We start from the raw sequence: 12,500 nt of genomic DNA, 5'->3' as shown, positions 1-12,500 counted from the left end.
TTATAAAACGGACAAGTCAAATCAAGCAATCTGATTGGTTCTTAGCCGTGATATACTGAGCGTATACCACGGGTAGAATTGTAAATTACTTTTCACAACAAGTCAGTATCCCTCCGCGTCTGAGAAAAACAGTATACGGTATGGTATATGCTCATTATATCACAGCTAAGGGGCGTGGTTCGACCCTCCGCTTCGCGTCGGGCCGAACCACGCCCCTTAGCTGTGATATAATGAGCATATAGCACGGCCTGTCGTGAGCTATTGCTTAATTATAAAACACTTATTAATGCCTTATTCTACATGACCATATTTTACAAGTATAAGCCATTAGTTGAGAGTTTTTCCTCTAATTAGTGCTTATTTATTGCAAGTAAGGAAGTTGTTGTACACAGGAATAGTAGGCCTAATCTTCCCATTAACAAATATGATCTATTCTTATGTAACAAGAAGTGAAACTATAAGTGTTCATTATGTCTAAATAACTCAAAATTAGGTATTTAATAGGATAGAAACCAAACGATTATTACATCAACTAAATTACAACAGTAATTCACATCTCATAACAAAATAAGCTAAGGCGACTACTTGCATTCAGTGACTTGCTTTTAAAAATGAAAACCAGGGAAACATTTTGTTTTGCGGTCCATATCTCATTAAAATATCTAATGTTAGTAATTATTAAAGACAAAATGGGGACAATTCTGACCAGACCATTGTAACTGCTGTGCAGACATACTGAGAAAATAGGGCTTCTATAATTACCTTAAATAAACTCATTAATTAATGAAACCAGTTCAATACGCATTATTCTTATTCCTATCATTCTTTATGAGCGCAGTAGCGGTAAGGTATCTTATTATTTATTTAGTATTCCATAACTTAGTAACAGAGGTGGTCAAACTAAAGTGGAGACATGGCAGAAATCCTACAATGAAGCGGGACAGTGAACTGTTCACCCGTGAGAGGGCAATCAAGAAAAGAGAGCGAGCGGCCCCGTTGAGGGAGTTCACAGATGAAAAGACTCAGAAAGACAGAAGCTCAATAACAACAAGTAGGCTATATTTAGGTATCAAGAGGAAGTAAAGTCCCCTGGTTTGTCTCTTATACCCTAACTGCCATGAGACAACTCAAAATCAAGTTTCCAAAATCCGACACTGAGGTGGTCTTAACGCACCGGCAGATGATAGCGCTGACAAAGTGTGTTTCCCGCAGCGAGACGCTACGATACTAATTGTGGGCGTATCAACTCTCGCTCTCTCCGGAGGGGCAGGTCAGCCAAAAAGGCCAAACGGGCCGTTGCCCCGGCAACATTAGCCCGTACCTGTGCACGTCCCTTACCAAAACTCATGTACAACAACTTCCTTACTTGCAATGAATAAGCACTAATTAGAGGGTTATTGAGGACAAACTCTCAACTAATGGCGTATTACTTGTAGAATATGGTCATGCAGAATAAGGCATTAATACGTGTTTAATAATGACTAATAACGAGCCTATATACTGATAATATGCATCTTAATTAACAACTAGTTGATGCTTAATTAATTTGTGTACCTTAATATAAAGTGTTACCTGTTTTGTTTTTTTTAAGACATAGTTATTGTACATCTTAAGTTTGTCCGTCCGAATTACCTTAAATAAAAGCAGTAAAAAGTACGAACAATACGAACATTAGGGAGTGATCAGGACTTCACAGTAAAATCATACGTTTGTAAAAAATAAAATCTGGCCTCTGAGGTTTCACGACATCATTCCACTTTCTCCATCGTGACAGTGTTTTTATTTGATAACTCAAACCGTGTCGTTGCGATCTCTCCTGCAGTGGTGTTGCTGGTCCTCCTCCCCCAGCCCCTCCTCGCTCGCTGGGCCTGTGTGCGCTCCTGCCCCCCCTCCTGCTCCTGCACCCCCGAGAGGAGCTGCTCTGTTCTCTGTGACCGCTCCCGTCTGGCGCAGATTCCTCCAGAGTTTCCCTGCGAGGCGGCAGCCATCAACCTGGACAAGAACAGCTTGAAGTTCCTCTCAGAGCGGGCCTTCGGGACCCTCCCCGCCCTGAAGAGCCTCTCTGTGGAGCACAACAACATCTCCTTCATCACGCCTGGGGCCTTCAAGGTCTGAACGAGGAATATTCCTATATTAACAGCATGTTTTTACGAGTCTGTACTGAAAACACAAGCTGGTATTTCACTGTGGAATAGTCTTGAGAGTAACCTAGAGGTTTAAGCATTGGGTTTAAATGTGGGGGAGCGGGGTTCGACACATGAAACCTCTTTTGTCTTCGGAAATATTGAAAGAAAGATATGTGTATTTTGGATCCAGACGTCCTGGTGACCTTGTTCTGGATACCACAGTCCACTTTGGCTCCTCCTCCTTCATTTGTCGAGGTGGCTCGAGGGCCAAATGCATGACTATCGATCAGGGGGTCAGTAGTTTGATCCCCAGCATGTCAAAGGCATCCTTGTTGCCTTGTACATATAAATATATATATATATATATATATATATATATATTTATATATATATATGCGTGTGTGTGTGTGTGTCTGTCTGTCTGTCTGTCTGTCTGTCTGTCTGTCTGTCTGTCTGTCTGTCTGTCTGTGTGTGTGTGTGTGTGTGTGTGTGTGTCTGTCTGTCTGTCTGTCTGTCTGTCTGTCTGTCTGTCTGTCTGTCTGTCTGTCTGTCTGTCTGTCTGTCTGTCTGTCTGTCTGTCTGTCTGTCTGTCTGTCTGTCTGTCTGTCTGTCTGTCTGTCTGTCTGTCTGTCTGTGTGTGTGTGTGTGTGTGTGTGTGTGTGTGTGAGAGATTAGACCAAAAAAAGTAAGTAATTAATGACAACATTAGAATTAAAAGGATATGAGTAACACTATATTAATATAATAGACATGTATCCTGGGGCGCATGTCAAATAGCAGCACCTTAAAGACCTTGCAGGAGTAAGCCCAGAGACCAATAATCTCAGCCCAAAATCTATTAGCCGTGATATTTTCTCTCACTTCTGTTTGGGAGAGGGTGTTTTGTCCGCTGCAGACCATTTACATGCACTAAAACCCATAGAACACACTTCAGGAGAGGGAACACCTTCAAAACCTTAATAGAACCTCTTCATATCTGTTGTTTTGACAGTGTCTGAATAAAGCTTTAGTTGTGGGTCATGTAATCTGAAGAGCATCTTGTGAGTCCTCCCCGTCTCTAACCCCCCTCTCTCTCCTCAGGGCCTCCCCAACCTGGTGGAGCTGAAGCTGGGCAACAACGACTACATCAGTTACCTTCACACGCGCACCTTCACGGGGATAAAGAAGCTGGAGCGCCTGGACCTGTCCAACTGCAACCTGTTCAACATCCCCGACCGCATCTTCATCGAGCAGCCGGCGCTCCACGAGGTCTTCCTCTTCGAGAACCACTTCCGCAGGATCCCCTCGTCCTTCAGAGGGATGGAGAACCTGACGCACATCTACCTGGAGAGGTGTCGCATCGAGGCGGTGGCCTACAACTCCCTGCTGGGCCTCACAAGACTCAAGTGAGAGAAGACAGGAAGTCAAAGTTTATTAAGTTACTAAGGGACTTCTGGCAGGCAGAGATGTTAAAAGTACACACATCCTTTCCTCAAGTAGAAGTACACACATCCTTTACTCAAGTAGAAGTACACACATCCTTTACTCAAGTAGAAGTACACACATCCTTTACTCAAGTAGAAGTACAGATACCCGTGTTTAAAAATACTCTGGTGAAAGTAGAAGTACTGACTAAACTTCTTTACTCAAGTCAAAGTAAAGAGGCTTTGAAATGTACTTCAGTAAAAAGTACCCATAACTAGCAGCTGTTTTAAAGAGTACCTGACCTCCCTTTATATTAATAGAACAATAATGTCATTGTTAGCTAATGAATGTTTCCATGGTGACCAACGGCAACATGACAACGTTTCCATTGGTCCCTCTTCTTTAGAGAAGACCAGGAAATGATGGATACACGGATCGTGTTCAAATCAATAGGCACGCAATGACTCTAAATAATAATGATCACGCCACCAAACACACATTCAGACTAAAGGAACCAGCCTGTTTGGAAAATGAGAGAAGTAGAAAGTACAGGTATTTGAGTTCAACATGTAAGAAGTAGAAAGTACAGGTATTTGAGTTCAACATGTAAGAAGTAGAAAGTTCAGGTATTTGAGTTCAAAATGTAAGAAGTAGAAAGTACAGGTATTTGAGTTCAACATGTAAGAAGTAGAAAGTACAGGTATTTGAGTTCAACATGTAAGAAGTAGAAAGTACAGGTATTAGAGTTCAACATGTAAGAAGTAGAAAGTTCAGGTATTTGAGTTCAAAATGTAAGAAGTCAAAGTAAAAAGTCCTCAGAAAAATAAGTAGTGGAGTAAAGTACTGATACCAGAAACATGTACTTACAGTAACGAAGTATTTGTACTCCACTACTTCCCACTTCTGTGTCTCCTAAGCATCTCCTCTTCTTGTCTCAGGTTCCCGCTCTAAAAGGTGTTTTTTTCATCCTTAGTTCTGTCTTCTTAACATCTCTTCTCCTCCTCTCCTTCTTGTTCTCAGGTTCCTGAACCTCCAGGAGAACCGCATCCACGTGATCCACGACCACTCCTTCCAGGACCTGGTGCTTCTGGAGAACTTCTACCTGAACGACAACATGCTGGCGTACCTCCCTCGCTCCGCCTTCAAAGGCCTCGTCTGCCTCAAGATGCTGAACCTGGGCGGGAACAAGCTGACCAACGTGTCCCGCACCTGGTTCGGCGACCAGGTGGAGCTGGAGGTGCTCTACCTGGACAGGAACCAGCTGTTAAACATCGAGGAAGGAGCCTTCGAGAACCTCACCAGCCTCATCACGCTCCACCTGAACAGCAACAACCTCACGACGTTTCCCTTTCCTGTTTTCCAGCCCGTTTACTTCCTCGCTCGCCTCTTTCTTTTCAGGAACCCATGGGTGTGCGACTGTTCCTTAGAGTGGCTGAAAGAATGGATGGAAAGTTATAAACTAGTTCGAGACGTCCCGTGCGCGTCACCTTCCTCCGTGGCTGGATTAGATCTTTCCGAGGTGGTCTTTGCGAGAGCTAACGAAACCTGTGTGGACCCCGGAGAGTTGAATGTAACCACGGTTTCGTCGCAAATCGTCGCCACGACCGAGAACCGCTTCAACAACCTCATCTCCAAACTCCTGCAGCAGGAGCTCAGGGAGGAGATGGGGAACGGGACGGAAAGTCTGAGAAACGGGACTCTGATGTCTGAGGAGGGGAATCTCTCATCGGGGGGCGAAGGGCGAAGAGGGAACGGAAACCAAACATTTCTTTACTTTATAGTCCTAGTGTGGATCGCGTTTGATTTGATCGGACAATTAGAGAGTTACTACTGTCTCTCGTGCGCTTGAGGGCTTTGGAAATGGTTTCTTTGCTTTACGAGCGACAGAAGGAGAAGCTTTTCAAACTGCCGAAGAGATAAAACATGTTTCATTTCATCCAAGAACGGACGTGGGATTGCTGTTGAGAGTCTGCCCCGCTGAACGTCTGGATTTCTGGATATATTTTTCTTGTGAAATGCAAACGTGGCAAACTGGATATTCTCAGCGATCTTCAGACGAAAGACTGATGTTTACATTTCTACATCTACTATTCTTTATTCTTGTTCGCCCTGCAGGATGGTGAGATTAAAGATCACTTATCCATGGAAGCAGGGAGGAACACGGCCAAATGGATATTTTGTACTCTTCTCTAAACTCGTGAGTTTGTGCTGCAAAACGTCATCACTGTCTCACGAGCACATGAGGACTTTGGAAATGTGGTTTCTTTGCTTCCGGACCGACAGAAGGAGAAGCTTTTCAAACTGCAGATAAAACATGTTTCATTTCATCCAAGAACGGAGCAACAAGCTTTCATTGACGTGGGGTTGCTGTTGAGAGCTTGCCCCGCTGAACATCTGGATCTCTGGATGTTATTCTTGTGAAATGCAAGCGCGGCGCGAGCACTTTTAGGGGATGGTTTCTTTGCTTTCTGACCGGCAGAAGGAGAAGCTTTTCAAATTGCTGATGAGCTAAAATTATGTTTCATTTCATCCAAGAACGGAGCAACAAGCTGGTGTGAGTTTGCCCTGCTAAACATCTGGATCTCTGAGGCAAACTGGATATTATCATCTTCAGAGGAAAGACTGATGTTTACATGTGTACATCTACTCTTGTTTTTACTTGTTTTCCCTGCAAGACGGTGGATTTGTTCTGAAGAAAGTTGTGATTAAAGACCATTAATCCATGAAAGCACGGAGCACGGAACACTCGTCCTCAAACGTGCCGGTGTGAGTTTGCGCTGCTAAATCAAATGTAGGATTTCCGCGATATTTCTAAAGGCATTCATTCTCAAATGAGCACCTCTTCTCTAAACTTGTGAGTTTGTGCTGCAAAACGTAGGATTTGTTCTCAATTGCAGATGAGATTTAAGATCATTTATCCAAGAAAGACTGGAGAAAGACTCTTCTTCTAACGTGGCAGTACTGGTGTGACGTTGCGCTGCCAAACGCTGGATTTTCGGGATTTTTCTTTTGAATTGAAAGCGCGGTAAAGTGAAGATATTCGACTCTCTTTAGAGGAAAACACTGATGTTTAAAAGTGGCATTTATGTCAAACAAGCTTCTGTTTTATGTGGTTGCTGCTGTGAGTGTGCCCTGCGGAAAATAGGATTTAAAACGGTTTTCTGTTGAAATGCAAGCATGGCAAATTAAAACAATGATTATTTTCCGCTGTAAGAAGACTGATGTTGTCATGGTGATGATGATGATCCTTGTCTGCTCTACAAAATGTATGATTTTTTTTAAAAGTCGGATTTTCTGGATATTTTGCTGTTGAAATTGAAACTGGAAATGTTCTGACGGCATTTATCTCCACATGAACTGTTCAAATACAATAATCTATGATATGTATAGATTAAATATCCCATGCATCCTCTTCATCCTCATTAACAGCTGCAGGATCTCCAGCATCACAGAGGCGGAGGATTACTGTGATCAGAGTGTGAAGCTACACTTTCTGTTGCGTAACGATCAGTTTTTAATTAACATGACGTGAGATTCTTGGTTTGTGACGAGTGTGTTTTACTTTCATTGACATCTCTGTGTGAGGAGACGCTGTAAACAGATGTCTCTCTGGTCCTCTCTCTGGTTCATGCAGATATAAACGCTGTGCAGCTTTCCCATAAACTCACTAATCTTCTTACAGCCCTGCAGCGTAATGGAGGCTCTTCCCCATTGCTTTGCCTTCCTTTGCATTTCCCCGTATGGACGTGACCTCGTCCCGTAAAGAGCGGTGTGATCTCCATATGTCAGGTTGTGTATTCGGGGGAGGAGTGAGAGTAAGAAAGGCTTTCAGGTAAATCACAACGAAAAGGCATGAACTGCTCTTGACGTGCAGCACATTCTGGGAAATGCAAAGACTACATATGTCGCGTTCACACCAAAAAGAGCCGGAACTAAAATGAGTTCATGAGAACCTTTTCACCCCCTTTTCCGTCCCTGCTAGAGAGCAGGGAATTCCGTGGAAGAAAAAGGTTCCTATGGCTGATTGGCTGGGTGGATTGCAAACCACGCCCCGTAAAACTCCCAAAAAGTTCAATCATTAGCATGATTAGCATTAGCATTAGCCCAGCGCACAGACGCAGAGAGACTGGTGGAGATGAGGAGGTGTCTGCGTTCTGGCGATTTACTCGTAAGGCTTCAGTAGAAGCTGCTGGGAGTCCCAGCAGCTTCTACTGAAGCCAGCCCCCAACTCCGGGGACTTCTGGCCGGGGACTCCGGGTGGCGGCGCCGTGAAGTTGTTTGCGGCCTGCCAGTAAACCCAAAGCAGAAGAAGAAGAAGTGACGTCAGCGGCTTCATTTGCCTAATCCACCCTCAGGGACTTATTCCGGTGTGAACGCGATCTGCTCTTTAGTTCATCAGAACTAGAGAGTTCTGATGAACTAAGTTCTCCTGAACCTTTGTGGGAAAAGTACTGCGGTGTGAACGCGTCTATTGTTGTGGTGACATGTAGTATAGTTACTCATGCTGCAAATTACAAGTGGTGGGAAGTACATTTACTCATGTGCTGTACTTTAGTATTTCTATTTTACGCGTCTGTTCTATTTTTACTTCTAGTTCACTACATTTCAGAGGCAGATAGGGTTGTGTTTACTGCAATACGTCTGTTGAAAACTCACAGCACCGAGCTGCTTTGAGCATACAGTATACAAACACATGGACTGTTCATAATGTGCAGCACATTCTGGTTATAGTACAGATATATATGTGGTGACATGTAACTGAGTACAGTGTGCCGCTAGTGTGTTTTTAGCAGTATGTAATCGAGTAAATGTACATTTCATATAGTCTGTGCAGTACCCACAAGAAAGAACAGTCCATGTGTTTCTATATGCAAAACAGTACTTCAGTGTACAGTACACTCAAGTACATGCTGCAAAGTACAAGTGGTGGGAAGTACATCTACTCGTTCAGTATTCAGTATTTATATTTTAGGAGACAGTTCTATTTTTACTTCTATATCATTTCAGAGGAAGATACTGCACTAAATCTGTTCCAACCCAGTTACCAGCTGCTTTGTGCAGATAAAAACACATGAACTGTTCTTAACGTGCAGCACAATCTGGGTACTGCAAAGACTTCATATATAGTGAAATGTAACTGAGTACAGTGTTACTTAAGTGCAAAGCAATGGTGGCGGAAAGTACATTTACTCATGTGCTTTCCTTTTTCATACTTTCACTTCAGTCATTTATATTTTAACTTCTAGTTCATACATTTCAGAGGCAGATAGGGTTGTGTTTACTGCACTACGTCTGTTTAAAACTCACAGCACCGAGCTGCTTTGTGCATATAAAAACACATGGACTGTTCTTTCTTGTGGGTACTGCACGGACTATATGAAATGTACATTTACTTGATTACATACTGCTAAAAACACTAGCGGCAAAAAAATATGTGCTTTTTATCACACTTGTACTTCATTTGAGTATTTCTGTTTTATGCTACTTTTCTATTTTGACTTCATTCTTCTAGTTTTAGCTACTTTTGCATATAACTACACATGGTATGCTGATGATATAAGCATTTTAGATGCAAATATAAAAACAAACATATATACGTTTTGAAAATGAATCTAAAATGTACTCCACTTTAACAAAGTACTGCATCAAAATGCCATCGCATGTATTTTTTACATCTAAAAACAGAATAGTATAAAAACATTTTGATATTAAAATACTGTGAAAGTGTGACATTCTGCATTTTTATACTTGTACTGGTAAAGTATCTGCCTGTTGATTTAGCATACTTGTACTTTACTTGAGTATTTGTACTTTATGCTACATATACTTTAACTCCACTTCATGTGTGTTTTATAAAAACACATGATACGCTGCACCTAAACATCCCAATGTTTTAATAAAGTACCTCAAATGTGCTCCACATCAACAAACCACATGTATTTATACCTCTAAAACGGAATAATATAATATTCTATAATAATAATACTGTGAACAGAGCCACTCTGCATACTTTTGATACTTGAGGTTACGCTGATTTAATCTGTACTTCTCTTGAATTAAGAGTATTTTTAGACCAAAGTACTTCTACTTTTACTGAAGTACATGATCTGAGTACTTCTCCATCCTCTGACCGTATTTATATATAAACTGATGTGTTCTGTGTTGCTGGAAATATTAAAGAACATGTTCTGAGACGTATTTTATACCCTGTTTGGTGTTTTGTGACCCGGTTCAGACGTGTTGTAACAAAACGCTGCGTCACATGATATATTTTTATAAATTGAAATAAAATATTGCTGTTGAACTTTTGACTGCTCGCTGACTGCGGTGAACGCCAGATGATCTGCGACCTGTGGCCTCTTAATGCGGGATTAAAAACAGCTGCAGAGGCTGAAACATACCAGGTTTATGAATACTTAAAAATACATAGAAGTAAAAAATTATATACTATAGTAGGTCAAAAAATACATGTAGTAGGTCAAAAAATACTTAGTATAGTAGTTAAAAAGATACTTAGTATAGTACGTCAAAAAATACATATAGTAGATCAAAAAATACTTAGTGTAGTATGTCCAAAAATACATAGAAGTAAAAAAATACTTAGTATAGTAGGTCAAAAGATACTTAGTATAGTAGGTCAACAAATACTTAGTATAGTAGGTCTAGAAATACTTAGTATAGTAGGTCAAGAAATACTTAGTATAGTAGGTCAAGAAATACTTAGTATTATAGGTCAAGAAATAATTAGTATAGTAGTTCAAAAGATACCTAGTATAGTACGTCAAGAAATACTTAGTATAGTAGTTCAAAAGATACTTAGTATAGTACGTCAAGAAATACTTAGTATAGTAGGTCAAGAAATACTTAGTATAGTACGTCAAGAAATACTTAGTATAGTAGTTCAAAAGATACTTAGTATAGTAGGTAAAACAATATCATTAAGTGATAGGTCATGTGTGTCTAAAATGTGAAAAAGTCAAAGCATAGCATGTTGATATATATTAAAAAAGTCATCGTAAAATATGTTGAAAATATCATGAAAACCATCATAGTGTAATTATGTATATTAACAAACTCATAGTACAGCATGTGGACAATAGGAAAAGACATGCTAATAAAATAGTAAACAGTCTGGTCTAGAGTACAAGTCTTACTGGTTTCAAGGGGATCAAATACTTATTACATACAATTAAATGCATCATCATTTTTTATAAAGTAACATTTCTGGATATCCTCTTTGATATTCTGTCTCTCATTTGTGAAATAAACCTAAAATGATTGACCGTTCACGTCTTTGTAAGCGGGCAAACTTACAAAATCAAGGGAATAATTATATCCTTCACTGTATAATGAAAGAAGGCATAGTATGTCGAAACAAATATATAAAAAGTCAGAGAAAAGTATATTTGAAAGCCCAAATTGAAGCGAGAGAGAAACAGCTGTGCTCTTTGTTCAGATTAGACTACAGATCAAACGGCTCTTTATTCTCATAACTCCATGGATTGAAATCACAACATAAGCAGGTCAGCTGAGAGCGTCTGAGACGTTACTGAAATGTTAGATATTAGTTTGAGGGTTCCCACTCATTACTATGTCCAGTGATTCATATCAGGTTGTTGGCACAAAGTGACGTTTTTAAAATGTCTCTATGTCCGACCAACAGTCTCTTACTTTTATTATAATATATTTAGAAAAGCAACATAGATAGATTGATAATACTTTTATAATTTTACTTGGGTAACATTTTGAATGCAGGACTTTTACTTTAACAGAGTATTCCTACACTCTGGTACTTTTACTCAAGTACAAGATCTGAGTACTTCTACTTTTACTCAAGTACAAGACCTGAGTATTTCTACTTGTAATCAAGTACAAGATCTGAGTATTTCTACTTGTACTCAAGTACAAGATCTGAGTACTTCTACTTTTACTCAAGTACAAGACCTGAGTATTTCTACTTGTAATCAAGTACAAGATCTGAGTACTTCTACTTTTACTCAAGTACAAGATCTGAGTACTTCTACTTTTACTCAAGTACAAGTCCTGAGTACTTCTATTTTCACTCAAGTACAAGATCGGAGTACTTCTACTTCTACTCAAGTACAAGACCTGAGTATTTCTACTTTTACTCAAGTACAAGACCTGAGTATTTCTACTTGTACTCAAGTACAAGATCGGAGTACTTCTACTTCTACTCAAGTACAAGATCTGAGTACTTCTACTTTTACTCAAGTACAAGATCTGAGTATTTCTACTTGTACTCAATTACAAGATCTGAGTATTTCTACTTTTACTCAAGTACAAGATCTGAGTACTTCTACTTTTACTCAAGTACAAGTCCTGAGTACTTCTATTTTCACTCAAGTACAAGATCGGAGTACTTCTACTTCTACTCAAGTACAAGACCTGAGTATTTCTACTTTTACTCAAGTACAAGACCTGAGTATTTCTACTTGTACTCAAGTACAAGATCGGAGTACTTCTACTTCTACTCAAGTACAAGATCTGAGTACTTCTACTTTTACTCAAGTACAAGATCTGAGTACTTCTACTTTTACTCAAGTACAATATCTGAGTATTTCTACTTTTACTCAAGTACAAGATCTGAGTTGTTACAACCTTGGGCTGCAACAAAAAGCTGGGAGGCGAGACAAGGGGTCTGAAAGTATAAGGATCCTTTATTAGTGGACACCAAAAAGACAGCCGCGACGCGAGGCTCACACGGGGAGTGTGCGAGAGGAATGAGAGGCCTCCCGAAACGCGCAGCTGCCCAGGTGCAGCTCGTCAGTCCATGATCACCCCGCAGGACTGGAACCTGCAAACAAGAAAAGAGAGACCACGGAACGCCTAGTGGTGTGGAGGGGTCGTTACAGTACTTCTACTTTTACTCAAGTACAAGATCTGAGTACTTCTCCCACCTCTGTTTATAGTTTATATAAAAGTAAATATTTGTATTGTTTAATTTTTTTA

The 12,500-nt window shown here is 40.4% G+C and overlaps 1 protein-coding gene and 1 long non-coding RNA gene across 2 annotated transcripts in view; both read left to right on the top strand.

The window, feature by feature from the left end:
• Positions 1-6,207, top strand: part of nyx (nyctalopin) — a 10,101-nt gene extending 3,894 nt beyond the window's left edge. Inside the window, exons 3-5 of the mRNA XM_079667030.1 lie at positions 1,823-2,109; positions 3,207-3,511; positions 4,551-6,207. Coding sequence (XP_079523156.1) covers positions 1,823-2,109; positions 3,207-3,511; positions 4,551-5,379 — 1,421 coding nt within the window. The 3' untranslated portion in view covers positions 5,380-6,207. The remainder of the gene's footprint in view (positions 1-1,822; positions 2,110-3,206; positions 3,512-4,550) is intronic.
• Positions 6,208-7,726: 1,519 nt separating this feature from the next.
• On the top strand, positions 7,727-8,879 carry LOC307028181. The gene is made up of 2 exons (XR_013804868.1): positions 7,727-8,141; positions 8,793-8,879. It is a non-coding gene; the product is annotated as an uncharacterized lncRNA (long non-coding RNA).
• Positions 8,880-12,500: the final 3,621 nt, after the last annotated feature.

The sequence above is a fragment of the Notothenia rossii genome, assembly GCF_949606895.1.
Source record: "Notothenia rossii genome assembly, chromosome: 2".
NCBI classification, from domain to species: Eukaryota; Metazoa; Chordata; class Actinopteri; order Perciformes; family Nototheniidae; genus Notothenia; species Notothenia rossii.
This window is presented reverse-complemented; position numbering and strand designations above follow the sequence as displayed.